The sequence below is a fragment of the Chelon labrosus genome (genome assembly GCF_963514085.1).
Source record: "Chelon labrosus genome assembly, chromosome: 22".
Classification (NCBI taxonomy): domain Eukaryota; kingdom Metazoa; phylum Chordata; class Actinopteri; order Mugiliformes; family Mugilidae; genus Chelon; species Chelon labrosus.
The window spans coordinates 10,482,826-10,503,668 of record NC_140355.1 but is presented as its reverse complement, the minus strand read 5'-3'; the positions used below and the strand labels follow the sequence as shown (position 1 = coordinate 10,503,668).

At 43.9% G+C, this 20,843-nt stretch overlaps 1 protein-coding gene across 1 annotated transcript; it reads right to left on the bottom strand.

Annotated features, from left to right (window-relative positions):
• Positions 1 to 13,076: 13,076 nt before the first annotated feature.
• nrarpa (NOTCH regulated ankyrin repeat protein a) lies at positions 13,077 to 17,430 on the bottom strand. Its single transcript, XM_084571593.1, has 2 exons — positions 17,287 to 17,430; positions 13,077 to 17,079 (listed from the first exon to the last, which is right to left on the bottom strand). Exon 2 carries the CDS (start codon positions 16,571 to 16,573, stop codon positions 16,235 to 16,237), a length of 339 nt encoding a protein of 112 aa, XP_084427719.1. The 5' UTR covers positions 16,574 to 17,079; positions 17,287 to 17,430; the 3' UTR covers positions 13,077 to 16,234.
• Between the last annotated feature and the right edge of the window lie 3,413 nt (positions 17,431 to 20,843).

The following is a 20,843-nucleotide window of genomic DNA, read 5'->3' as shown; positions in this document are numbered from 1 at the left end:
TGAGACCCCCCAGACAGTACAAAACACAAACATTGAATGGCTTTAAGATCACCAGTACAGCAACCAGTAGGGGGCGATATTGCACCATTTCCAGATGAGCTGCCTTTCACACACTATCTATCAGATACACACTCTAATATATTTACCCAGCAAATGATGAGTCATCCAGCACTGCAAAATTAACACATAATCTCAGGCCTGCTTGTCCCTTCTCTCTCTCCTACGAAGGAGCCAGGCTTCCTGCTCTCAGTTCCCTGAGTTCCTGGCCGCTGGCAGGAGAATGCTGGGAATATCCGTAGAGGAAGGGGGAGTGACATCACAGCGGTGACCTTCCGTAGGAGGCCAGATCACCTGGTACTGCCTGGATGAGAGCTACCAAACAAGCAACAACAAAAAAAAGAAAAAAGAAGAAAAAAAAAAACAGGCACAGATGATCACAGGCTCATACTTTGCTTTCAGCATACATGGCGCACACCTTCGCTGACAGTGCTCATGACACACAGCTAGGTTTACTTTACAGGAGACGAGCGAGAGGGACAGAGGTTCCCACGAAGAGAGAGGAAGTGATAACTCGAATTGGTTATGCAGAAAAACTTTCCAACAGACGGTCTGAGCTCACCACAAATTTGATTGGAAAATTCCCACCAGAGTTCAGCTGGTTCCGCACATCAGCCCCGAGCTCTGTTTGTATTTTTAGTTCCCTACCAGCCTGTGTGCTTTTCTTAGCTGATTGATGACATCTGTAGTCTCATTTTGCACGGCGCTGTGCAAGTCTATGCTAACTCAAATGAACTTTAAGGTTAGGATCCATATTTACCACATGCAGAAACCACCTCTATTAACAAACTGAGGTATGTGTGGCTTATTTTTAGAGCAATATTATTAATCAAATATATATATATATATATATATATATAAAGACAACGGTCAAGATAACTAAAGACACTTATTCAAGCATTTTTCTTTTCTTTAATTTTGCATTCCTGAATAGTTGCATTATATTCAATCCTATATATTTCTCTCCCCTAGAGAGAAAAACATAAACTTTAATCAGAATATCAGGCAGACCTCAGCCTTTTTAAGACGTTTTCATGGAAACTGACATTAGTACGCACAGGTTGGACACAGAGGGGAGCTAGACATACATGCTGTGAACATATGGACCGTAGGGTAGATGTTCAATGAGACTGTACAGCGTCTTTGAGGCTAATTTCTAAAGAAATAAGGAGTGCACACATGCCAAGGGATATGTATAGAGAAGATGAGCCTCTGAAAAGTAGGACGGACAGAGGAAAACATGGATGCCAGTAGGTGTGGACAAGCAGGAGAAAGAAAGAGATGCTGCTGTCCTTTAATGCCATAAAAAAAGAGACTCTCCCCTTCAGAGGACACTGGCCCTGAGACGCATCTTAACCATAACCACTACTTGCCTAACCCTCAGCCTAGACTGTAACCAAAACCTTATCATTTTCTTTCCTTCTTCAAGTTCAGCTCCGAATACATGGTCAACCGGCGGCCGCAAACATTTAAAGACCCTCCTCTCCCCCTCCTTTAAACCCCAGCTGTGTCTGAGGTCTGACAGATGGTTGTCCAAAAAGACAGAATTTGGATCTGCAGATCTGAGAAAAAGAAAAGATCTAGAAGATCACATTTACTTTGTTGAAATATTAGATATGGTGAAGTAACAATGGTTAGTTAAATAAAATGTGTATTTTTTTTTTTCAAATGTCTCTTCTATTTCTATTCCAAAGTGGTGAAAAGCAGCTCTCTCATAAAAATATTCATTGTAGAATAAACATTAATATGAAGTTTAAATGATGCTGCCTGGGTTGTGTGACCTCACTATTTACTGAGAAGCAGTGATATTCTTTTAAACTGCGTTTATATTCTAATCTAATTGTCTCCCCTTGTCCAGCCATGAGTTGATTTTTATCCACTAGTTTCATAAATAGGTTTGTTGTTTTGGTGAATTAACACTGCTCCTTCTGTTTTTCTTGAGGGTTTCGTGGCGGCAGCCAGTGGGGGCAAGTTGGAAGTTTTGTATGCCATGGCACTTGGATTTGAAGCGGTGTGGTGTGTGGTGGCTATTCGGCCGTGGTGTGTTTGTTTTGTATTTCTGTATTATAACGGAAATACAGTTAGCAAAGTTTCACGGGTGCGTGTGTGTCCTCCTGGAACAGCTCTGAGTAACTCATGAACAAAATATTACTACACCTTCATGACATATCTCAGCAGTCTCATTCTCTGCTTCCTTGTGTGATACCATCGATCAGGCATAACATTATGACCACCTGCCTAATATTGTGTAGGTCTCCCTTGTGCCTCCAAAACAGTTGTGACTCATCAGAGAATGGACATGGGCCTTCTGAGGGTGTCCTGTGGTGTCTGGCAACAGAATGTTGTTAGTGGGGGGCCTTTGAGGGGAGGGGCCTCTATGGATCATCCCACAGATACTTGATCAGTTTGGGATCTAGTGAATTTGGAAGCCAGGTCAACACCTTGTGCTGTTCTTCATGTTTTTTTGAGTTGTTCCTAAACTGTTTTTGTGTGTGCCCGTGTCAGGCTGCATCCCACTGGGGATGGCTGCTGCCATCAAGGAGTGTCATTGCTATGGGGTGGGGGTGCCTGGTCTGGTCTAAGTGGGTGGTACATGTCTAAGTAACATCCACATGAATGCCAGGTCCAAAAGTTTCCCAGCAGAACATTGTATTGTCACAAGATAGTCAATATTACTCACTTTTCCTGTTAGTGGTTTTAATGTTGTGGCTGATCGCTGTACGCTGTAAGTGTGCTTAAGAACACTGATTCCATACTAATTTAATGCGTTGAAACAATATGTTGATTTTTTTTTATATGTTTGACATCTTTATATCTCCGATGAACGCTGTATGCTACACTGACATACTGCATGTATCTCACAATGCAATGTATTAGAGGGCGTAGGGCAGCGGGTTACCATGTTTATCAGAGCGGATTACGACATTAAATGGTAAGCAGGCTTTTAAGAACTTACGTGACGGTTATGTTCTGAGAAATCTGGAAAGAACAAGAATATGCTGAGTGACACTTGCTGATTATGTAGTAAATAGGATGCAGTTTTCCACAAATGCATATTTTGTGGTTAGGGTTAGGGTTCCTGAACCAGGACTCCCCAGGTTTTAATCTGTGCGCCTCATCTCAAAGCAAGAAAAATCTGCAGTGAAGCTCTTGTTTGGCTTGCTTATGCTCATGTTTTGTTTGGTTTATGACCCAAAACACACTACCCATTTTCTTACATTCTAAGATACATTTAGTGTGTGTTACTAAATCCTCCACAGGTCATCATCTCTGTCTCCGAGTCACCACGGACCAAATGACCCTTGACCAAGTGACCTCAAGAATTTTCAACCCTCCACTGTCTCTGTGCACAGTGTGACTCTCTGGCCCATTCTGCTTCGACTGACCTCTCTCTGACACACGCTCTCACACAGAGGGTACATGACCACTTGGTGCACTCCCAGACAGGCAGACACAATAGGAGACCCAGCGCATTCCTTTCCCCAGGTGGCATTAAAGACGCAGCCGGATCAATGTCCGAAAGGGCTCCAAACAAATGACAGACGATTATTAACCCCTGGCGGGTGTGGGCTCCTCATACGCCTTTGCCAGACCATTGTGTGGCCTTTCTCTGTTTGCACACCAACCATTGTGAGGGTGGCTTTTTTCTCTGTCATGTGGACCTGGTTAACTGCTGGACAAGGGGGTCTAACTTAGAGCATGAGCATTGTATGTGTCATCTGAAGCTGAGGAAACAAAACTGGATGTTAAAATGCATCAAAATGTGTTGTCCTTAAGGGAGGAAATTGCAACTTTTGTTTTGAAATGTCAACATCTGAACACATTTATCACATTTAGATTCACATTAGAGTGTAAGGATTAAAATATTAGATTGTGAAAGAACGAAAGAAAGCTGACCCAGCACCAATTGGAGACTGACTACAGGACAACTTCCAACTTCTTGTGTTTATACGTGACATTTAAAAAATATAAGCATCACAGTTTTGTTTCCATCCCCATACACCCACTCTTCCTCTATTCAACCCCCAACAGCTCTCAGATTCAGCTGGAACCCCCCCGCCCCCCCAAAGCTCTTTCTCCCCCAGGCCTCCACTCCAATTCCACTACAGCCGTGTGTGTTTGTGTGGAGGGCTGGTGGTGGGAGGACAATGGGCAGTAAGGGGGCTAGTTGAATAGGACCATTGAGCCTGCTCAGCCAAACAGAAAATCATCTCCCATCTCACTTCAAAATCCACAGTTTCACTCTGTACAAGCAGGTCTTTATTCTCCATAATTACTCCCTGATACACATGTACACACACTCGCGGGCACACGCACGTACATACATGCATACATACATACAAATGTATGTTGCACGTATTCATATATGTGAGCAAGACTGACTTCTGACACGTTAAACTTTGTCGAGAGTCAAGTTGTTCAAATGAGACTCTTGAGCATTTCTTTAATGACTGAAGCTGGAAGTTCACTTTCAGAAAAACAACAGCTTACATGACAGTTTATGTATTTCCACTGCTGTGTGTATACGCAGCCATATGGGACATGCGCACACATCTAAAATGCTAATTGTTATGGTTGAGTCATGGTACGGAGACAGAGATGGAACCTTCATCACAAACAAAGTGGTGAAGACAGCAGGGTCTCCACATTTAACTGTAATGTGTATGAAAGCTTCATATCTCAAGGTGGTCGTTGTCAGGACAGTAACTAATTTGGGTCTCACCTTAGTATTGCTCATGCAACATCAATTTCAACCCACTCTCCATCACTTTCCCAAAGATCCTCTCAAGTGCATTTATTGTCATTTTATTGTATTTTTGTGCTATGTGTGATTTTTCCCACACAAAAGCTGCACAAATTAGTTTAGGGCACCAGTGCAAACATGTGTGGCATCATTCCCCCGTTGATGTAAATGAAGTGGGGTCAAACATTAAGAAACACCTCCCAAGTACTACACTACTATCAAGTAGTTCACACGTTGAGCATTGTTGTTGTTGTTGGCTTTTCTTTGCACATTTCTCACATGCATCATGACTGTATGCGCCGCACATACCTTGGCTGGACCGCAGCCAGGGTACAGTATGTGCTTTTCTGACCACTTCCATGTGGTGCTGAATGTCCAGCAGCAATTGATACCAGCAGTGTGGTGCTTTTGCTTTTCTCTGGTGGTTTTCAGCACAACGAAAACATGAATACGTGGCGCTGGAGCAAATAAAACGTTTCAAATGGCAAGCGTAATCAGAAAGAGAGAAAAAATCTGGAAGGACGGAAAAGCAGTAACATTAAACTAGACGATGGGCCAAATAAAAACCCTTGTGTGACTGCGACAGGAGCTGCAGGAAGGCTTGGCTGACATAAGAGTGTCTGCAGTGCAGCTTTGTGGAAATATCGTCCAGCAGCATGGTCATCCCATGTCTGCAGTGGTACCGCTCCAACATTTTTTAGGTGCGTTCCAGCCCTGCCGTTGTTTGCCGTCAGTGGAGTCTATGAAATCTCCCGACATGCAGGCATATTATGCTATAAACAACATGTTTTTGCAATAATTTTATTTCTGATCATATCTAAACTCTCTCATTGTGTTGTTTATTTATCAACTGACCATGACACCAGAATTTTGCCCTTTTGTCACACTAGCTATTTGCCTGATTAAAAACCTGGTAGGGTCAGAAATGTTGTCATCTATTGAGTACATAGTCTTACTCTACTTTTTCCTACACTGAATTTGCCATCCATCTGTGCGGCTTAAATGTAGGATGTGCACCCAGTCACCCTAGATAGGAACAATTCAACCAGTGCATATAGAGATTAATTTCCAAATCCACATAAGCCTCATTTTTTTTTTTTTTACTGTATGCGAAAAGCATTGCCGCAACAGCTGTGTCACAATATGTGTTAACAGCCTAATTCACCGTAAGCTGCAACAAGGGGTATTATCGTAAACAGCCCGTCCGACAAAGGGAGCGGGCTTCAACAGAGAAAGTGCTGTCGAAGAGTTCAGTATCACCGTCAGGTTTTGTCAGCGGTACACTGGGCCATTTAAACTCCACCAAGCTCGTTAGCCTAGATCTGGTCCTGAGGCCAGCCTGCTCATTGTGCGTCCAGCACACTGAATCATTGTATAGAGGGATAATCCACGCAGGGTCTATCGTGCAACACGTAAAGCCAGGAGGATTTAAATGTGGGTAGATCTCTCGTGCGCTAATTGTGACATTTGCAAAAGTTTTGGGGATTTATGAGACACTTCATTACCGCAAAAGTACTCAATTGGCTCGTTGAGGCGGGTCAAGACCTGATGAAAATTCGCAGACTCTTCGAACATTGCAATAACACTCAAAAGAACGCAGAGAAGGCATTTAAAATGAAGCTAAGTCATGCCCAGATAAAGGCTTATGGTTATCTGAAATGGCGTTAAGAAATGGCAGTTACCACAAAATCTGGAAGGCCGAAACACAACCATATGACTGCGAAGATGCTGCAGGAGTGGTGGAGCATTGTTCCACCGTGCAGGGTTGAACCACAGACAGGTGTGCACAGTCTGCGGCCTCATCGCAGAGGTCACTGTCTGGAGTCTGCAAAAGCAACATCTGGAGAAGACAGGAATGATTTGGGCATAAGTGACGGGGACAGATGAAGTTCAAATACTGGTTTAGTGCGGTGCCAAAACTTTTGGACATGTCATGTATAAGGTATTTGTTGTCTTGTCTTCATGTCTAATTTTGAGCAAAGTGTGTAATTGTGGCCAAACTTTTGCACACAACTGTAAATACATTGCGGGACAAAGGGTGCAGAGAGGAAGGAGGTGTATAGTTGGGTGTGGTGTGCATGTGCGTGTGTGCGTGTGCGTGGTGGACGGAGGAAGGCTACGTTGGGGTGGGGGGGGGGCTGAAGCTCCATATGGGCACCCCACCCCTTGTTTCCCCCACCCTTCCCTCCTCCTGCAAACAGGCAGATGTCAAATGGGACGTGCCTCCCTGATGGGGCACAGGGTCACACTGCAGAGGGGCAAATAACAGAACAGGAGGGAGAGAGAGAGAGAGAGAGAGAGAGAGAAATGCCTTCCTGCCAACAAACCCCCACCATCCCCCCTCCCAAAACACACCAAATGAGATGTATACACATGCTAGCAGGGGAAAAAGCTGCTGACACAAACATACCAACACACAGACATATGCGCGCAGCCTAGCATTACAATCACTTTGACTGACAAACTCACAGACCAAGTTCATTCAAGTCGGCTTTTATGCTGAAGAAAAGTTAATATGAAAATAACCACCTTACATATAATGATTTTCGTTAACATTCTGACTGGTGCATCTATTTTCATTTTGTACAATTGCATTTTGTGTCGTTTTCACATATAAAAGTGTGCTGCGCATCCTTTGAGATGTTTAAAGGAGGGAATAACATTTTCTTTCCTCAATCAGTGGCAACAACATTAATTTTATCTGGACGCGGACCTCACCATAAGGTAATGGTTTTAGAAAATAATCTATTCAGTACTGTAGTTTGTTGGCCCGTCCATCCACCCCAAGCTTACCCAACGATATCAGATGAAAAGAAAAACCTGTCTAGAGACAAAATAAACTAGTTTAGACCAGAAAAGCTAAACTACATGGCAATATTCAGGTTAGTTCTAAGACTTTTGGTGTAAACACATACAGTGTTAGAGTTATTGCATTTAGAGCTGCTTCAATTAGTTAATACTCTGATTAGTTTCAACACAAGGCTCTCAAGTTTTAAAAGTTGATGGTACGAGCATAAATTCTCAAGCAAAACAAGCAACTTTGTTGAACTTTTAAGATTTCATACACTTAACAATTAAGCCACTGAACTAGAAAATAAATTGGCAGATTAATTAGTCATTTATTGCAGTCGTTGTATTAGACCGCTCTTGTTTTAGTTTTAGGCGTCGCCAATAAATTACAGAATAATTGTCCTTGACTGTAAATTACTGTGATTAGTTTGTTTGTGTATGCAAAGCATGCATGTCTTTAATGTGTCTATAGCTATTTGGCTGTGGAGGGAGATGCAGCTAGACTCAGGGACAGGTGTCAGTTGTTGTGCGTGTGTGTGGAGGTATGGGCTCTGGTCCTAAACAAAGCTGGGGCATGGACACACACACACACACACACACACACAGACACACACACAGGCTGTTCTCTGTGTATTGAGCCCTGAATGGTTACGCCCGCAGGGCAGGAGTAAGGTTACTTTACATACTGCACTTACAGCTCCCTTTACCACTGGGGTATAAAATGGATTTGAATGAGAAAGAGGGGAACAGAGGGGTGGAGGGAGGAGGAAGAGGGGTGAGAAGGGGGAGGAGGAGGAACGGGGGACTCCCTTTGTGTAACAGGAGGTCTGCTGCTGCTCTGGCATGACTATGGAGATGAAGGAGCGGGGTCACTCTCCCTGCTCTCCCTCCCTCTGTCCTTTTACTATAGGCTGGCTGCTCTGTCTCTCCTCCTCATCCCTCCCTCCCTCCATCCATCCCTTCCTCCCTATTAGCATAGCAGCTGCCTGATACAGGGCGTAGGGTGGAGAATGGCCAGGTTGCTGTGTGCATATGTGTGTGAGGGTGTTTTGCAGAGGGAGGGATGTTAGAGGGGTGAATAAGGTTGGTGGTGGCGGTGGAGGGGGGCGGCGAGGGGGGGGTCCAGTCAATGGCGGTCCGTCTGGCTGGTGAATAGCAGCTAAAGCAGGCCCCCGCGAGCTAGACAAAGGAGCCAGGAGGGAGGGGATGGGGTCGGGGTGTGTGAGGGAGATGGAGGGAGGAGGGAGGGGTGGAAGAATGAGGCAGTGAATGGAGCGCCTTGTCACTGGAGCTATGGAAAGAAGCACAGAATGAACTGGAAGAATGAAAGAAAAGTTCAAAAAGGAGCGGAGGGCAAGGAAAAGACCAGCCTGACCACCTGTCTCTCTCCCTCTCTCTCTCTCTCTCTCTCTCTCTCTCTCTCCCTCTCTCCCTCTCTCTATCCCTTTATTTCTTTTACTCCGCTTCTTACTCACAGGCAGACTTTGGGGAGGGGGTGTTCGCCGGCCGTGTTTAGCGACAGACATGTTTTTGTTTGCAAAAAGAAAATGCAGTATCAGCAGGATTCAAAGCTCGCTGTCATCGAGCAGGATCATCTGACTCCGTGCTGATTTCGCTGCGTGTGAGCTGGTGCCGTCGTCCAAACGATTCCGGGCTAAATTCTGTGAGGCGGACGAAAAAAAGTAACCAGCGCAGTCCAAGACTTGTCAGCAAAGTGTTTAACAAAAGATGACTGCACAGAAAATATGCTGATAAGGTAGAAATCTGGACTGTGGAATCTGAACATAGAGACAAGGAAGCAAAGTTGTCACCAGGATAACAACTAAGTTGTCTGCACTTGTTAGACGGCGATATCTGCCCTGGTCGACTACAGAAAGGAAAACTGGACGTAAACCAAACAGCAGACAGGCTGAGTTACCAACATGGTTCACATAAGAGAGGATGTAGCAGATAAGAGTCAGATATTTGGTGAAGGAGTTGGTAGGAGACCAAAAACAGAGGTAAAAGGAAAGCGAATAGTAGCGGACGCGCATTCATCAAGTGGACACAGATACTAACATTACTGTGTTTGTGTCTTTACATAGCCATAAGCCAGGTTTTGCTAACAACTTCTCATCATATTGCAGCTAAGTGGTCAAAAGTTCAAGGTTTATGTTTGGTAATATCCCGTCATATGCTGTTGACTATGAAGTTACAGCGTTGTAATGCTGCAGAGTTAAATAATAAATTGGTCTTCATGCTAAAATTACTGGGTAAAATGATGAAACTCACTGTTTTTATATCAGAAAGTCAAGCGTGGGGCTTAGGGGGAGGCTCCTGGAAATTATCTCAGGAAGGGCAACGCTGGCAATTTTGCTATGACATGCAAAATCAGTGTTAGAGGGGCAGATTAAGAGCGCGCTAAATCTACATTGTCACATTGCATCGAGCTGTTGTTTCTTTGCTGTTCAGCTCAGCTAGCAATAATGTTCAATGAATTCAGATATTTTCAATTCAGCCATTGCATTTAATACACAATCATCTGCAATCTCATAACTCATGATTTACATTTCAATTTAGCTCGTAACAGCAGCAAACTGATCAGTTACCCTGTCACTGAAAACAGATGTTGTTGTAGTTATTAGTTCCATGTCTACTGAAGGCATGGCCCTTGCATTAGAATTTCTTGACTCACTGCTTTTCACAGAAACCTCCTGATAGTCAGCTACTTATGACGAAGCCACATTAATCCGCTGTCTGCAGATCCAAAACAACCGCCTTAATGTGTCAGTCTGTGGGAAAGATTTGGGAGTTCGCAGCTATTTCGAAATCACAGCAAAAAGGCGACCCAGTAGCTCTCCATGAAACTGGACACTGATTGGAAAACTGGTGGGGGTGGCAGGTTCAGAGGCACACGGCCAGTCTACAAAAGTCACAGTCACTGATAGCTAGCCTAACGCTGTCATATGTGGTTAGGAAAATACTCTTTCTGTCTCTGCAAAGATGCAACCCATGCTCAGGGTTTGCCCTGTAACATACAGTAAATACTCGGGTTGACTTTGGGTGGAGCTATGATGTGAATTAAATGGCCACGTCCTGTCCCACCCTTGAGACTTGCAACAAAACTAACAGAAAAAAAAATGTCACTCAACTGTAGATTGCATGCATCCACACAGTTACAGTCCGAGAAGATGTGCAATAAGGCCGCACCTTACGAGGAAGAGAACAAAAATGAATCAAGATACTGGGAAGACCATTAGGTGTTTCCTCTTTATGTGGATGTCATCACTCCACACGTTCTCATCCTTAAAATTTGCAACAGATCTCAATTCAAACAAGCCGTTTGGCTGCGCATCGTTACGCAATCGGACTGCAATCAGAGCCAGCACGTTCCGAGGAAGTCGTACACGCGATCTCACAACCAGAGCTCGAATCGTCGCGCACACATGTTGAACAGTGGCCGTTATAAAATGAGGAATTCATTGTTGCAAGGCCAGTTAAGTTGCGCTTCACACGTATCACAAGATGTTCGGCTAATCTTGCGTGTTACAGATCAAGTGTAACCTTTCAAACGAGGGGTGGAAGCATGGATATGAATATTTTATGAGCCTCTGAACAAAGGCCTTTTGAATGGAGATGGGAGATAACCACACAGATGCACTTGATTGCAGCTGCTGCTACATCAACCTGCCAGCGATGTTTAACTCCTATCTGTGAAACATAAAACAACATAGAAACATACATAGAGTTGTAGCTTTATATTTGCCAGTCTTGCCAGTTAACTTTTTAACTAAAGTGATTTTGATGATGTTCTCTAAAAGGTTTTCTGGAACTGCTGCAATTCCCCAAACAAATATTCATCTTATTTTGTCTCTCTGCAACATTCCTCCCAAAATGCCTTGCACTGTCTGGCTCGCTAACGCAGGCCCCTCCATGCAAAGGCCAGACCAAGATGAGCAAGGAAAGCCAAGGCACATGAAGAACCTATTAGGGGGCCTAGCAGCCAGCAGCAACCCTGGGAGGCCAGCCAACTCAGTGTGTGAACAATGGGACCCCAGCTCAACAAAAACATCCTGCAGAAGTGAGAGACTGGGAGGGAGGGAGAAAGGCAGGGAGGGAGGAAAGTACAAGCGAGCGGCAGGCCAGATAACCCGTCCTGCCTGCCACGGTATCAAAACACAGACAGTTTAGAGGAGCTGACTTTCCCCCGGTGTTCCGTGTGTCACGGAGAGAACGCACCAGATCAGCGCCGGCCTGTGCGATCGGTGCTGAAAATCTGAGCCGGGTTCACGCTCGGTTCAGCTGCTGCCTCTCAGAAAGCGAGTTCTAACAGCTGCTTTAACAATAACTTTTACTTGTCAGGGAAAACCAGAAGTGAGATACCACCCTTTTTTTTTTTTTTTCTCACTCAAATTCAACACAAGGCTCTCAAAAACCACAGCCGTTATTTCCCCCACATCTGCAATCCTTTTTGCTCAGTTAAAGCTGGTCGACACCCAGAAAATGTTGCAACACGAAACAGGTCTGACATGTATTGTTGTGTCGCTTTTTCCCACGACCATCTCGGCAGCCACACAATCAGCTCGGCGCGTCTATGAAACGGGGGTGATTATGAATCAGAGAAAAGGTTTCATTTCTAATAAACAGGTTCCGATACTCTTGACTAAAACGAATACTTTAACTAATACAGCAAAGAAGGCACGAAGACAAGAAACTTAACTCTCCAGCGCAGAAAATTATCATCCACGTGGTTAGCTTAAAAGTAACTCTGAGCTTAGAATTTCAGTTAAGAAATAGATGGATAGATCAACAGCTTAACCAACCATTTTCAGGGTCATTTCATTTCATTTAATGCAAGAAAATTCACTCAAACATGAAACATAAAACATAAAAGGGTAGGCTTTGTTCCCTTCCAACAAATCAGATGATTCTGAACTAACCAGCAGGGGAAAGACTCGGCGGAACGGCACAAAGATCATTTGAGAATGAATATAAATAATGAGGGACAGACATGCTCGAGTGTATGCTAAAGCAAAGAGCGAGAGAGGCAAAAGCAGGTTGTTAGCAGAGAGCCGGATTGTGGTGCAAAGCTCGGGTCCTGATCATTAGAAAGGGAGCACAAGAGGAGAGTGTGTTGGAAAGTTTTTGAGTGTGCGGGGGTAACATAAAACCATCTCTCCCACAACACACACAGGGGAGGGGACCCTTCTTTAAAACTGAGCCTACCCACAATGCACCGGGCTCCTTTATCCCGGCAGTGAAAGGATGAGGCCAGATGAATGACAAAGGGAGAGAATGGGGATCTGGGTTGGGCCCTGCTTGGAAGACAGGGAGGGAAAGAGAGAGAGAGGGAGAGAGAAAGAGAGAGAGAGAGAGGGCAGGGTGGGGGTGTGTTTCCCAAACCAACCTTTTCTATGAAAAATGCAGGAGGGAGGGAGGGAGGGAGGAGGGGTCGCCGAGGAGGAGAAAACGTAGCCATCTCGGCTCGGGAGATGAGGAAGAAATGTATGCGTACACAGAAGACTTGAGTTTAATGATTTCTTTACTGGCTTGTACACAAACGTACAAAAATAATACAGCACTCATCTCCGCATGACATCACGTCATCATCACAGTGTTACAAATGTTCAAAAAATAAAAAGAATACAAAAAAAAATAAAACAGACATGATGGAACATCTGCATCACTCATGAAAATAAAATATCTAACCGTTTCCTCTTGCTTGAAATGAAGCAAGACCAGAAACACAAAAGTTGGCCCAAAGAAGTCAGCACTTTTTTTTTCCTTTATTTTAGAAAAAAAAAATATCTTCTCACTCATGTACACCAATCCGGCAGCTGGCTCCTTACGTCATAAATGTTATGACCCTGGTAAGCCAAATAACCGCACAACCGTGCAATTCTTAATCATGTTACAATGATCTTACCATCAAATGTATTATTCCCCTTTCAAAAAAACAACAACAGGAAGACAGCACTTCAGAAAAGAAAGTGCCCCAAGATATCATCATCATCATCATCATCATCAGCGTCGATATATATATCCATATGTATATATACATACACCCAGTCACAGAGATACACGCATCTTTGTCGAAAAACATCATGTTTTCTCCACAAAGTAATACACACATTAGGACATTATCACCTGGAGCATATATTTATACAATAGTATTTTGTTGTGTTTGTTCTTTTTTTTCCATTCAGAAAAAAATTAAAATGTTGACACATAAAAGCCAACCTTTTCAACAACAGTCATCAGTGCAATATTCAAACGAAAAATAAAAACAATAAAATCAAGTTTAAGACAAGCGATGCATATTTCATTTGTTGCCTGATACCAATCTACACCATGATGGAGTGGAGCTATCGTTTGGGTTATTTTGTGGTTGTTCCAGGTTGAAAATGGGAAGTTCTCAGTCCGGATGACTGTTTAACGCAGCGGCACAGGCCTCACGAGAAGTTCACAATGACATGGACGCACACACGCACATCAATAATAAAAAAAACACACACACACTTTCTCAACAGCTTCTCATGAGGTGAACCAGTGATGCTGTGAAGCTTCTACACAACTGTTGGCCATTTAAAAAAAATTAAAAAAAAAACATCAACATTAACAAGAAAAGAAACACACAAGCAGCATTGTTACAAATGTTAGGGTGCCATGACTTTCAAAATGCAGCAGGCAAGTTTATGAAACCAATTTTTCCTCCTTTTTTTTCTGTGACATCCGGCAATAGTCATGTGTTGTTTTAAGTCTTCATCGTCCAACAGTATTGGCCTCCTGCTCAGTAGTAGTAACTATTCCAAAGCCTTGGCTCCTGCAGTTACCCCGTACGAACACTGGGGGCGCACAAGGCTCCGCAATTTTTGTGCAATAAAACTCCCTGCATTTATAAGTCATGTGATACAATTCCATTTATGTATGACTGGAAATAAAATAGAAAAATACAGGCTGATGAGGACAGAGAGAGATAGATAGAGAGAGAGAGAGAGAGAGCGCAAAGTGGAGGTTTGTAGGGGGAACACGCAACAGTGGCAGTGAAAGTGACGGACTCCCTTTGCAGAAAGTCAACAGGATGCTTTGCTTGTCAGCACTGGTTTGGTTGTAGTGTAAAATAAACTGTCCCGACTGAGGATGCAGGAATGGGTTCATTGCATCTGCTGCACTGAAGTCCGTCTTGTCTGTCAGACAACACAGCAGAGACGTGCTGGCATGCGGATGATCACACACAAACTGTGAATCTCTTCAGACTCCAAACAATGTGGCAAGAAAGCAACTTGAGAATACTTTACAGTCGAGGTAGCTGGGAAAAGGCAACCAAACAAAGTCATTTTAACTGGAGGATGAGGAGGAGAGAGTCCTCTTGAGAGCCTACAGGCCAAAACAGTAAGGGGGAGGGAGGGGGAGGTCTGGGAATTGTGATGGGTGGGTGGGTGGAAGGGGTGGGGGTGGCAGGTCTACCTCCACACGGGACAGTTAAAGAGTCTGAAGCAGCTTGAATCACCCACGACTTTTTTTTTGTTTCTAAGAAGAACCACAACATATTCAAAAATGCATCTTCTCAATGTACCTTCATAAATAAAAAAAAAATAAAAAAAACCCAGCCTGCTTTCACAGTGATGACTAGGATGTTAATAAAATACTGAAAGGAGATTATAAAGTGAATTCCAAAAATGTTTTTTTCTTTTTATACAAAGCGAAAGCAGCGGTTTTTTTTAGTTAACACAGCGACCCTTGGCAAAGAGGTCGCACTGGCCTGAAAAGTCGGACGCCAGCACGGCAAGATCTGCAGAGCGCATTCAGCTACTGTCTCTTTCCTTTCCTTTAAAAACAGAAACAAAGTAAAGCTATTGTGTACAGTACTTCACAACAACCATGAAGCCAGTTGTTGTTACATAAAGATTACACATCTGGAAAAAAAAACAAAAAACGTGTTGGATAGCCATAATGCCGCTCTTTGAGTTAAAAAAAAAAAAAAAAAAAAGAATCAATGAATTATAAAAGACCTCTGGCAGCCAACAGAGGGCAACCCTTCTTCTCTTCTTGTTCGTGCGTTTTCCCTTTCAGATATTCCAGCATGCAGCCATGTAGCATCAAGTGCCGTGTTTCATATAAAATAACTTAAAAGGGTTTTACAGAACAATGAGGAGCAACAGGTCAAATCTGCGCCCCCACAAAGAAACTATTCAACTGTACTGAGAACGGGAGGTCAGGGGTAGGAAAAAAAAAACTGGGCCATCTGCACTCTGGGGTCCAAACACACACATGGGATGCACAGACACTGGCTTCTTTTAGAGTGGACGACACGATCTAATATGCACATTCAAGAGGAAAGCTTTAGTACCAACAAACTCACCGAAATGGGTTTCTTTTTTGTGTTAAAGACTCGTGCTGAAGCTCTGCGCCCGAACCATGTGATGATTGACTCAAGAGTGCAGAGAGGGTTCCGTTTGGTTTACAGAGAGGAATTGTGCAGGCCTACTTTTATTTTATTTTTATTTCCTTTTGATAAAATTTGGCACAACTATGTAGGTAACGGCAGTTTGCTATGCTTTTACAAGAGTCTGGCTTCCCCGTGTGTTGTGTTGCAGTTTTATATTTCATCTGATGTTATTTTTTTATTTTCTACTTTTTCTTTTACCTGACAGCAGAGACAGATCACCGGGCGCCAGATGAGTACTTGGCCTTGGTGATGAGGTATAGCACAATGTCTTGGTGGCCCCCGAAGGCGGCGATGTGTAAAGCGCTCCACCCTTCCCTGTTGGCCAGTCGGATGTCTGCACCAAACTTCACCAGCAGTTTTACCAGCTCCAGGTTGCCGTCAATTACGGACTGGTGGAGGGCAGTCTGTCCTTCTGGCCCGAAGGAGTTGACGTTGAACTCGCAGTTTGTCATGTTCTGCAGCAAAGAGTGCAGCTCCTTGGTGTTGCCCTTCTTCACCGCCTCTTGGAAAACCCTCTGCGGCGCGGAGCAAGTCGACACATCCGCCTGGCTCATGGTTGCAGCTCGCTGGAGGGTGGGGAACAAGTAATCCTGCCTGGGCTCTAAAGCTGATAAGAATCGTCTTCTCCCTGTTGAGCGTCTCTGGTCTGGTAACAATGCCACAGTTACACTGGATTATAACCAGTTGTTAAGGCACTTAAAGAACTAAAACGGAAAAAAAAGATCACTGTATATATCCCAAAAAGGACAAGAGAGGAAAAGACACACTTGGTGTGCAAAAATGTTAATATTTGAGAGATCCTAAATCCCCTAAAACATAAAAGGGTGCTCTCAAGTGATCCAGGGGTCTCTAGATATAGTTCCCCTTCTGTAGTAGCAGCAGCAGGTAGCCTACACAAGGGGATGGAGAAGAAAGACACCTCCGACTTCACTTGGGGGAAACTGGTGTATGACCACTATCTCCACAGGGCAGCCTCCTCGTTGTTGGATCCCCGTCGGTCTTCCTTGAGCGGTCCAACCTGTTTCCTGGCTATGTGTCGCTGCTCATGTGGCCAGGGTGTCTGGGAAAGAAGCAAAAAAAGACAAGAGAGGTCCACATGAATCCCGATTCCTCGCCAGCAGAGTGCGAGTGAGTCCCCCGCATTCCGCCACATCCGAGAGCGAGAGAGGAGACCTCCGTGCGCACACGTTTACGCACGGACAAAACAGCCTGAATTTTGTCACTAAACATGCCTGGAACTGTAATCCGCTGCAGATTTGTGACTTACCTGTGACAGATGGACGGGTGCGTAGCGACGCAAACGATAGAAATCCACCGTGTGGCCCGGTCTGTGTCCTCCTCGCGGTCCGTGTGAGTCTCTGCCCTGCGCTGCGCTCTGGGGGAATATTTTACGCGTCCTTTATTTGCATGACAATACCTTCCCAAAGAATCAACTGTGGAGGAATGGGCGGAGACCCGGGGAGGTTATAGGCTACCGGCTCGGTTAGTGGGAGGGATCGGGGCCCTGTGAATCTGCAGGGAGGGGGCGTGGTGTTCTAAAGGGGGGAGCCAAATGTTGCCGCAGAATTATTAAACAAGCCGCCCGCAGCAATATTATGGTGATCTCTATATCCGATCTCCTGCAGCCCACCCCATGAAGCGGATTGAAAGCCAGGGGCATGGTGCTGCCGGAGCTGTAAACTGCTGAGAAAGTGGGCACGTTGTAAAGGATCATCCTCCGGATTATCATCAACAGGAACTTGAGACAAAAAAGTTTTTATCACGTCTCATTTATGAAGAGGACAAATAAACCGCTTCAGAATTTCGCTATTTTGAAGAAAAAGGTTCACTGAGCACCAGAAGATATTTTTTTATTTTATTTTATTTTTTTATCTCAAAGCAGCTCTATGAGAAATTTACGCGTTAATGAAAAGTGCCATTGTTTAAAAGAAAAAACATAATAGCAGAGAGTGAAATATCAGAACAAAGCAGCTAAAATAATTTATTTAAAAGTCTTCTTCAGTAAAAGCACCTCACTCATTGGCATCACTTCATGTTTGTGGGACAAAAATATGGATTAAGACAGTTGATGAAGGTGTATGTGGCTCAACTTTCTCTTCAGTGTAAACTGTGTGACAGTGGATTTGCTCACTGTAAATATCTCAGACAATCTGTCCACAGTATTTAAATAGATTAGATATTGGGATTTGTCCAACTATATGTGTGCTATTCGAATTCGGAGGTTATTGCTGCTCAAACGCAGGATATACTTTCCAAAAGGCATGGGCATATGTAGCCCACATTTAAAAAGCATAGCCGGTTCAGGCGTGAACTTTACAGCAAACAAACTTTAAAGAGAGAGCTCTCTCGGGACTGGAACCGCAACTGAACCAAATGGCAATGGCAGTTAAATTCAAATCCCAAACGGGCTGAGTCTCTCTCTCAAACGTCTCCATATGAAAACACCTCCGAGCAGGAGATTATAGGTGGCTGTTTAAATCATAAACGGCGGATACAGTCCAGTTGTTTTTAAATGACGAGACTGTGGGACTTCAAATAACAAAAGCCCTGCGCTACTTCCTTTTTGCAAGTGAAAAGAGGTGACGCTGTGCGCAGATTGACACGCCGCTCAGCTGCCCCCGCCACCGTGGGAACCGGGCGCCTGTGCGAGTGTGTGAGGCGCAGAGAGAAAGGTGGTGACAGATACTGACATGCAGAAAGCCAGTTAGGCAGAAAGAATGAACGTTAACGTGACAGAGATGGCTCGATAGAGAGAGGGGAAGCCTGAGCTGAAACCACAACAGGTACATCTGAGACCGTTTGCTCCGTTCTGGGCGCCCAAAGCTTCTTATCCGAGTGACTTTATTAACCGCTCTGCGCTCTAAAGGTCTGGCGGTTTTCACACTGTCCTCTTTTTCCCACACTCTGCACTGTACATTTGGCGCACGTCTGCGGCTGCATCTGCTTGCATGAGCGTGCGATTGTGGGTCTGAGGGCGTCGGTGTGTGGGAGAGACCGTGACAGAGATCCCACGTGTACTGAGGCCAAAAACTAATTTAACCTGAAAACAAAACTGCAAATGTGACTAAGTGCGTGACCATGGTCATGCGCCTGGAAATAAACATTTCAAATTTCAGATAACCATAGCAGCAGTATATACATCACATGTGTTGCCACATAACTAACTTAAACGCAGTTTAAATGACCACAAACACACTTTAAAATGACATAAAGACCAGTACAGGTGTAGTAATATTCACCCACTCCCTTTAGCTGGTCATGTTATAAACACATTAAATCACACTAAAGTAAACCAGTATGAAATAAAAAAGAAAGCATTTTTCTCCATTGGAAGAACTCATCTCATAATGTCATAACTAATCATATCAACACAATTTATGTTTTATTTAAGGATTATGAACTCCTGCAAAGCAAACTTGGTGGCTGGGGTTCATTATCTTTCCATAACAGGACAACCCAGAATGCATTATTATTATAGTTATACCATGGCCTCTTAGCCTAAAGCTTGCCATTACCTCATTTTGTAAAAAAATATATATAAAAAAGTAAAAATGCTTTGTACTATCTTAAGAAAATTAGTTATTCTGGACTTTGGATAAAACGGCTGGACTAGGTGAGTTGATTAAAAAGCAGTTGGACTCCAATGCAGTGCTGTTGTTGCAGTGTTTGACATCAACTTTAATATTCAGTAGCGTGGACACTGATCGACAGCTGTAAGACTCTTTCTATTTTTGCGTAATCTTAGATGTTTGTCATGTTCATATTTAGATCTCTGACTTCAGCCGTGATCAAACAGCTGGCGTGTGAGATTATGACTAATCTATTTTGGAGGCCTGGGTGCATGTGCAGGTGCCTGTTTTTTTGTTTGTTCCACTGAAACAAGAGGCCCACAGCCGCAAATGGTCCAAAACAAAGACTGACTCATTCACAGAAATGTGGTTAATACCTTAATCGGGCTTTTCATGTAGGCTGCGGTATCCAAAGTGTGATCCTCTCTAAGGCCTTCATACCACAGTGCAAGGTCATACAGGTCAAGAACTCTGAAGATGTCACAATAACAGGAAATATAGGTCATCGGTTATACAGGTGCTTTTCAACTGGTGATTTTGAAACGATAACATTTTTTTGATGTTACTGTACAAATGTTTTAGGTACTTAACCATGTAATACCAACAAGGAGGCATCTAATACGTGTAAAATTCATTCTGCAGCATGACCATGATCCCAAATATACAACAACAGATGGTTTCCCTCACACCCACCCGCTCCAGATTACACGAGTGGAGAGAAACAAGTGAACCAGCCTAAATCCACAGAAGAACTGTGGCAATTTCTCCATACTTGGATCAGCCTACCTGCCAAGTAAGACTGTAACACTGTGTCCAAATGAACCCTGGAGAATTGGCCTCACCAAGCATTGACACTGATTTACTTTTTTTTTTGTGTGTGTGTGCGTGTCATGCGCTTTATATTAAGTTAACTGATAAATAAAAATTATTTGGGTGATTTTCAACATTTTACTCTCAGTGCCAAACACATTTGCGCAGCACTGTACATGTTTTTGTCTAAGGTTACTGAATGGCGCAGAACATTTTCTGGAAAATCAGGAACATCTGTCCGCTATCAGAGCTTAAGCTGCAGTGCGTCTGGACACTTGGAAAACATTTGCGCAGGCTACAGGAGCCAAAAGTTTCTCCATTGGATGAGTTTCTCCCCGAAACCCCCCCTCCCCCCACCATCCAAAGGCATACGGTTCACTCTTGAGTCTTTCTTGGTAATGTGTGCCTGGGAGGGAGCCAAGGTATACTCGGTTGAGCAGAGATA

What these genes read in the sequence shown, in the direction of transcription:
- nrarpa (XM_084571593.1), bottom strand. Translation starts at nt 16,573, where the DNA reads ATGAGCCAGGCGGATGTGTCGACTTGCTCCGCGCCGCAGAGGGTTTTC.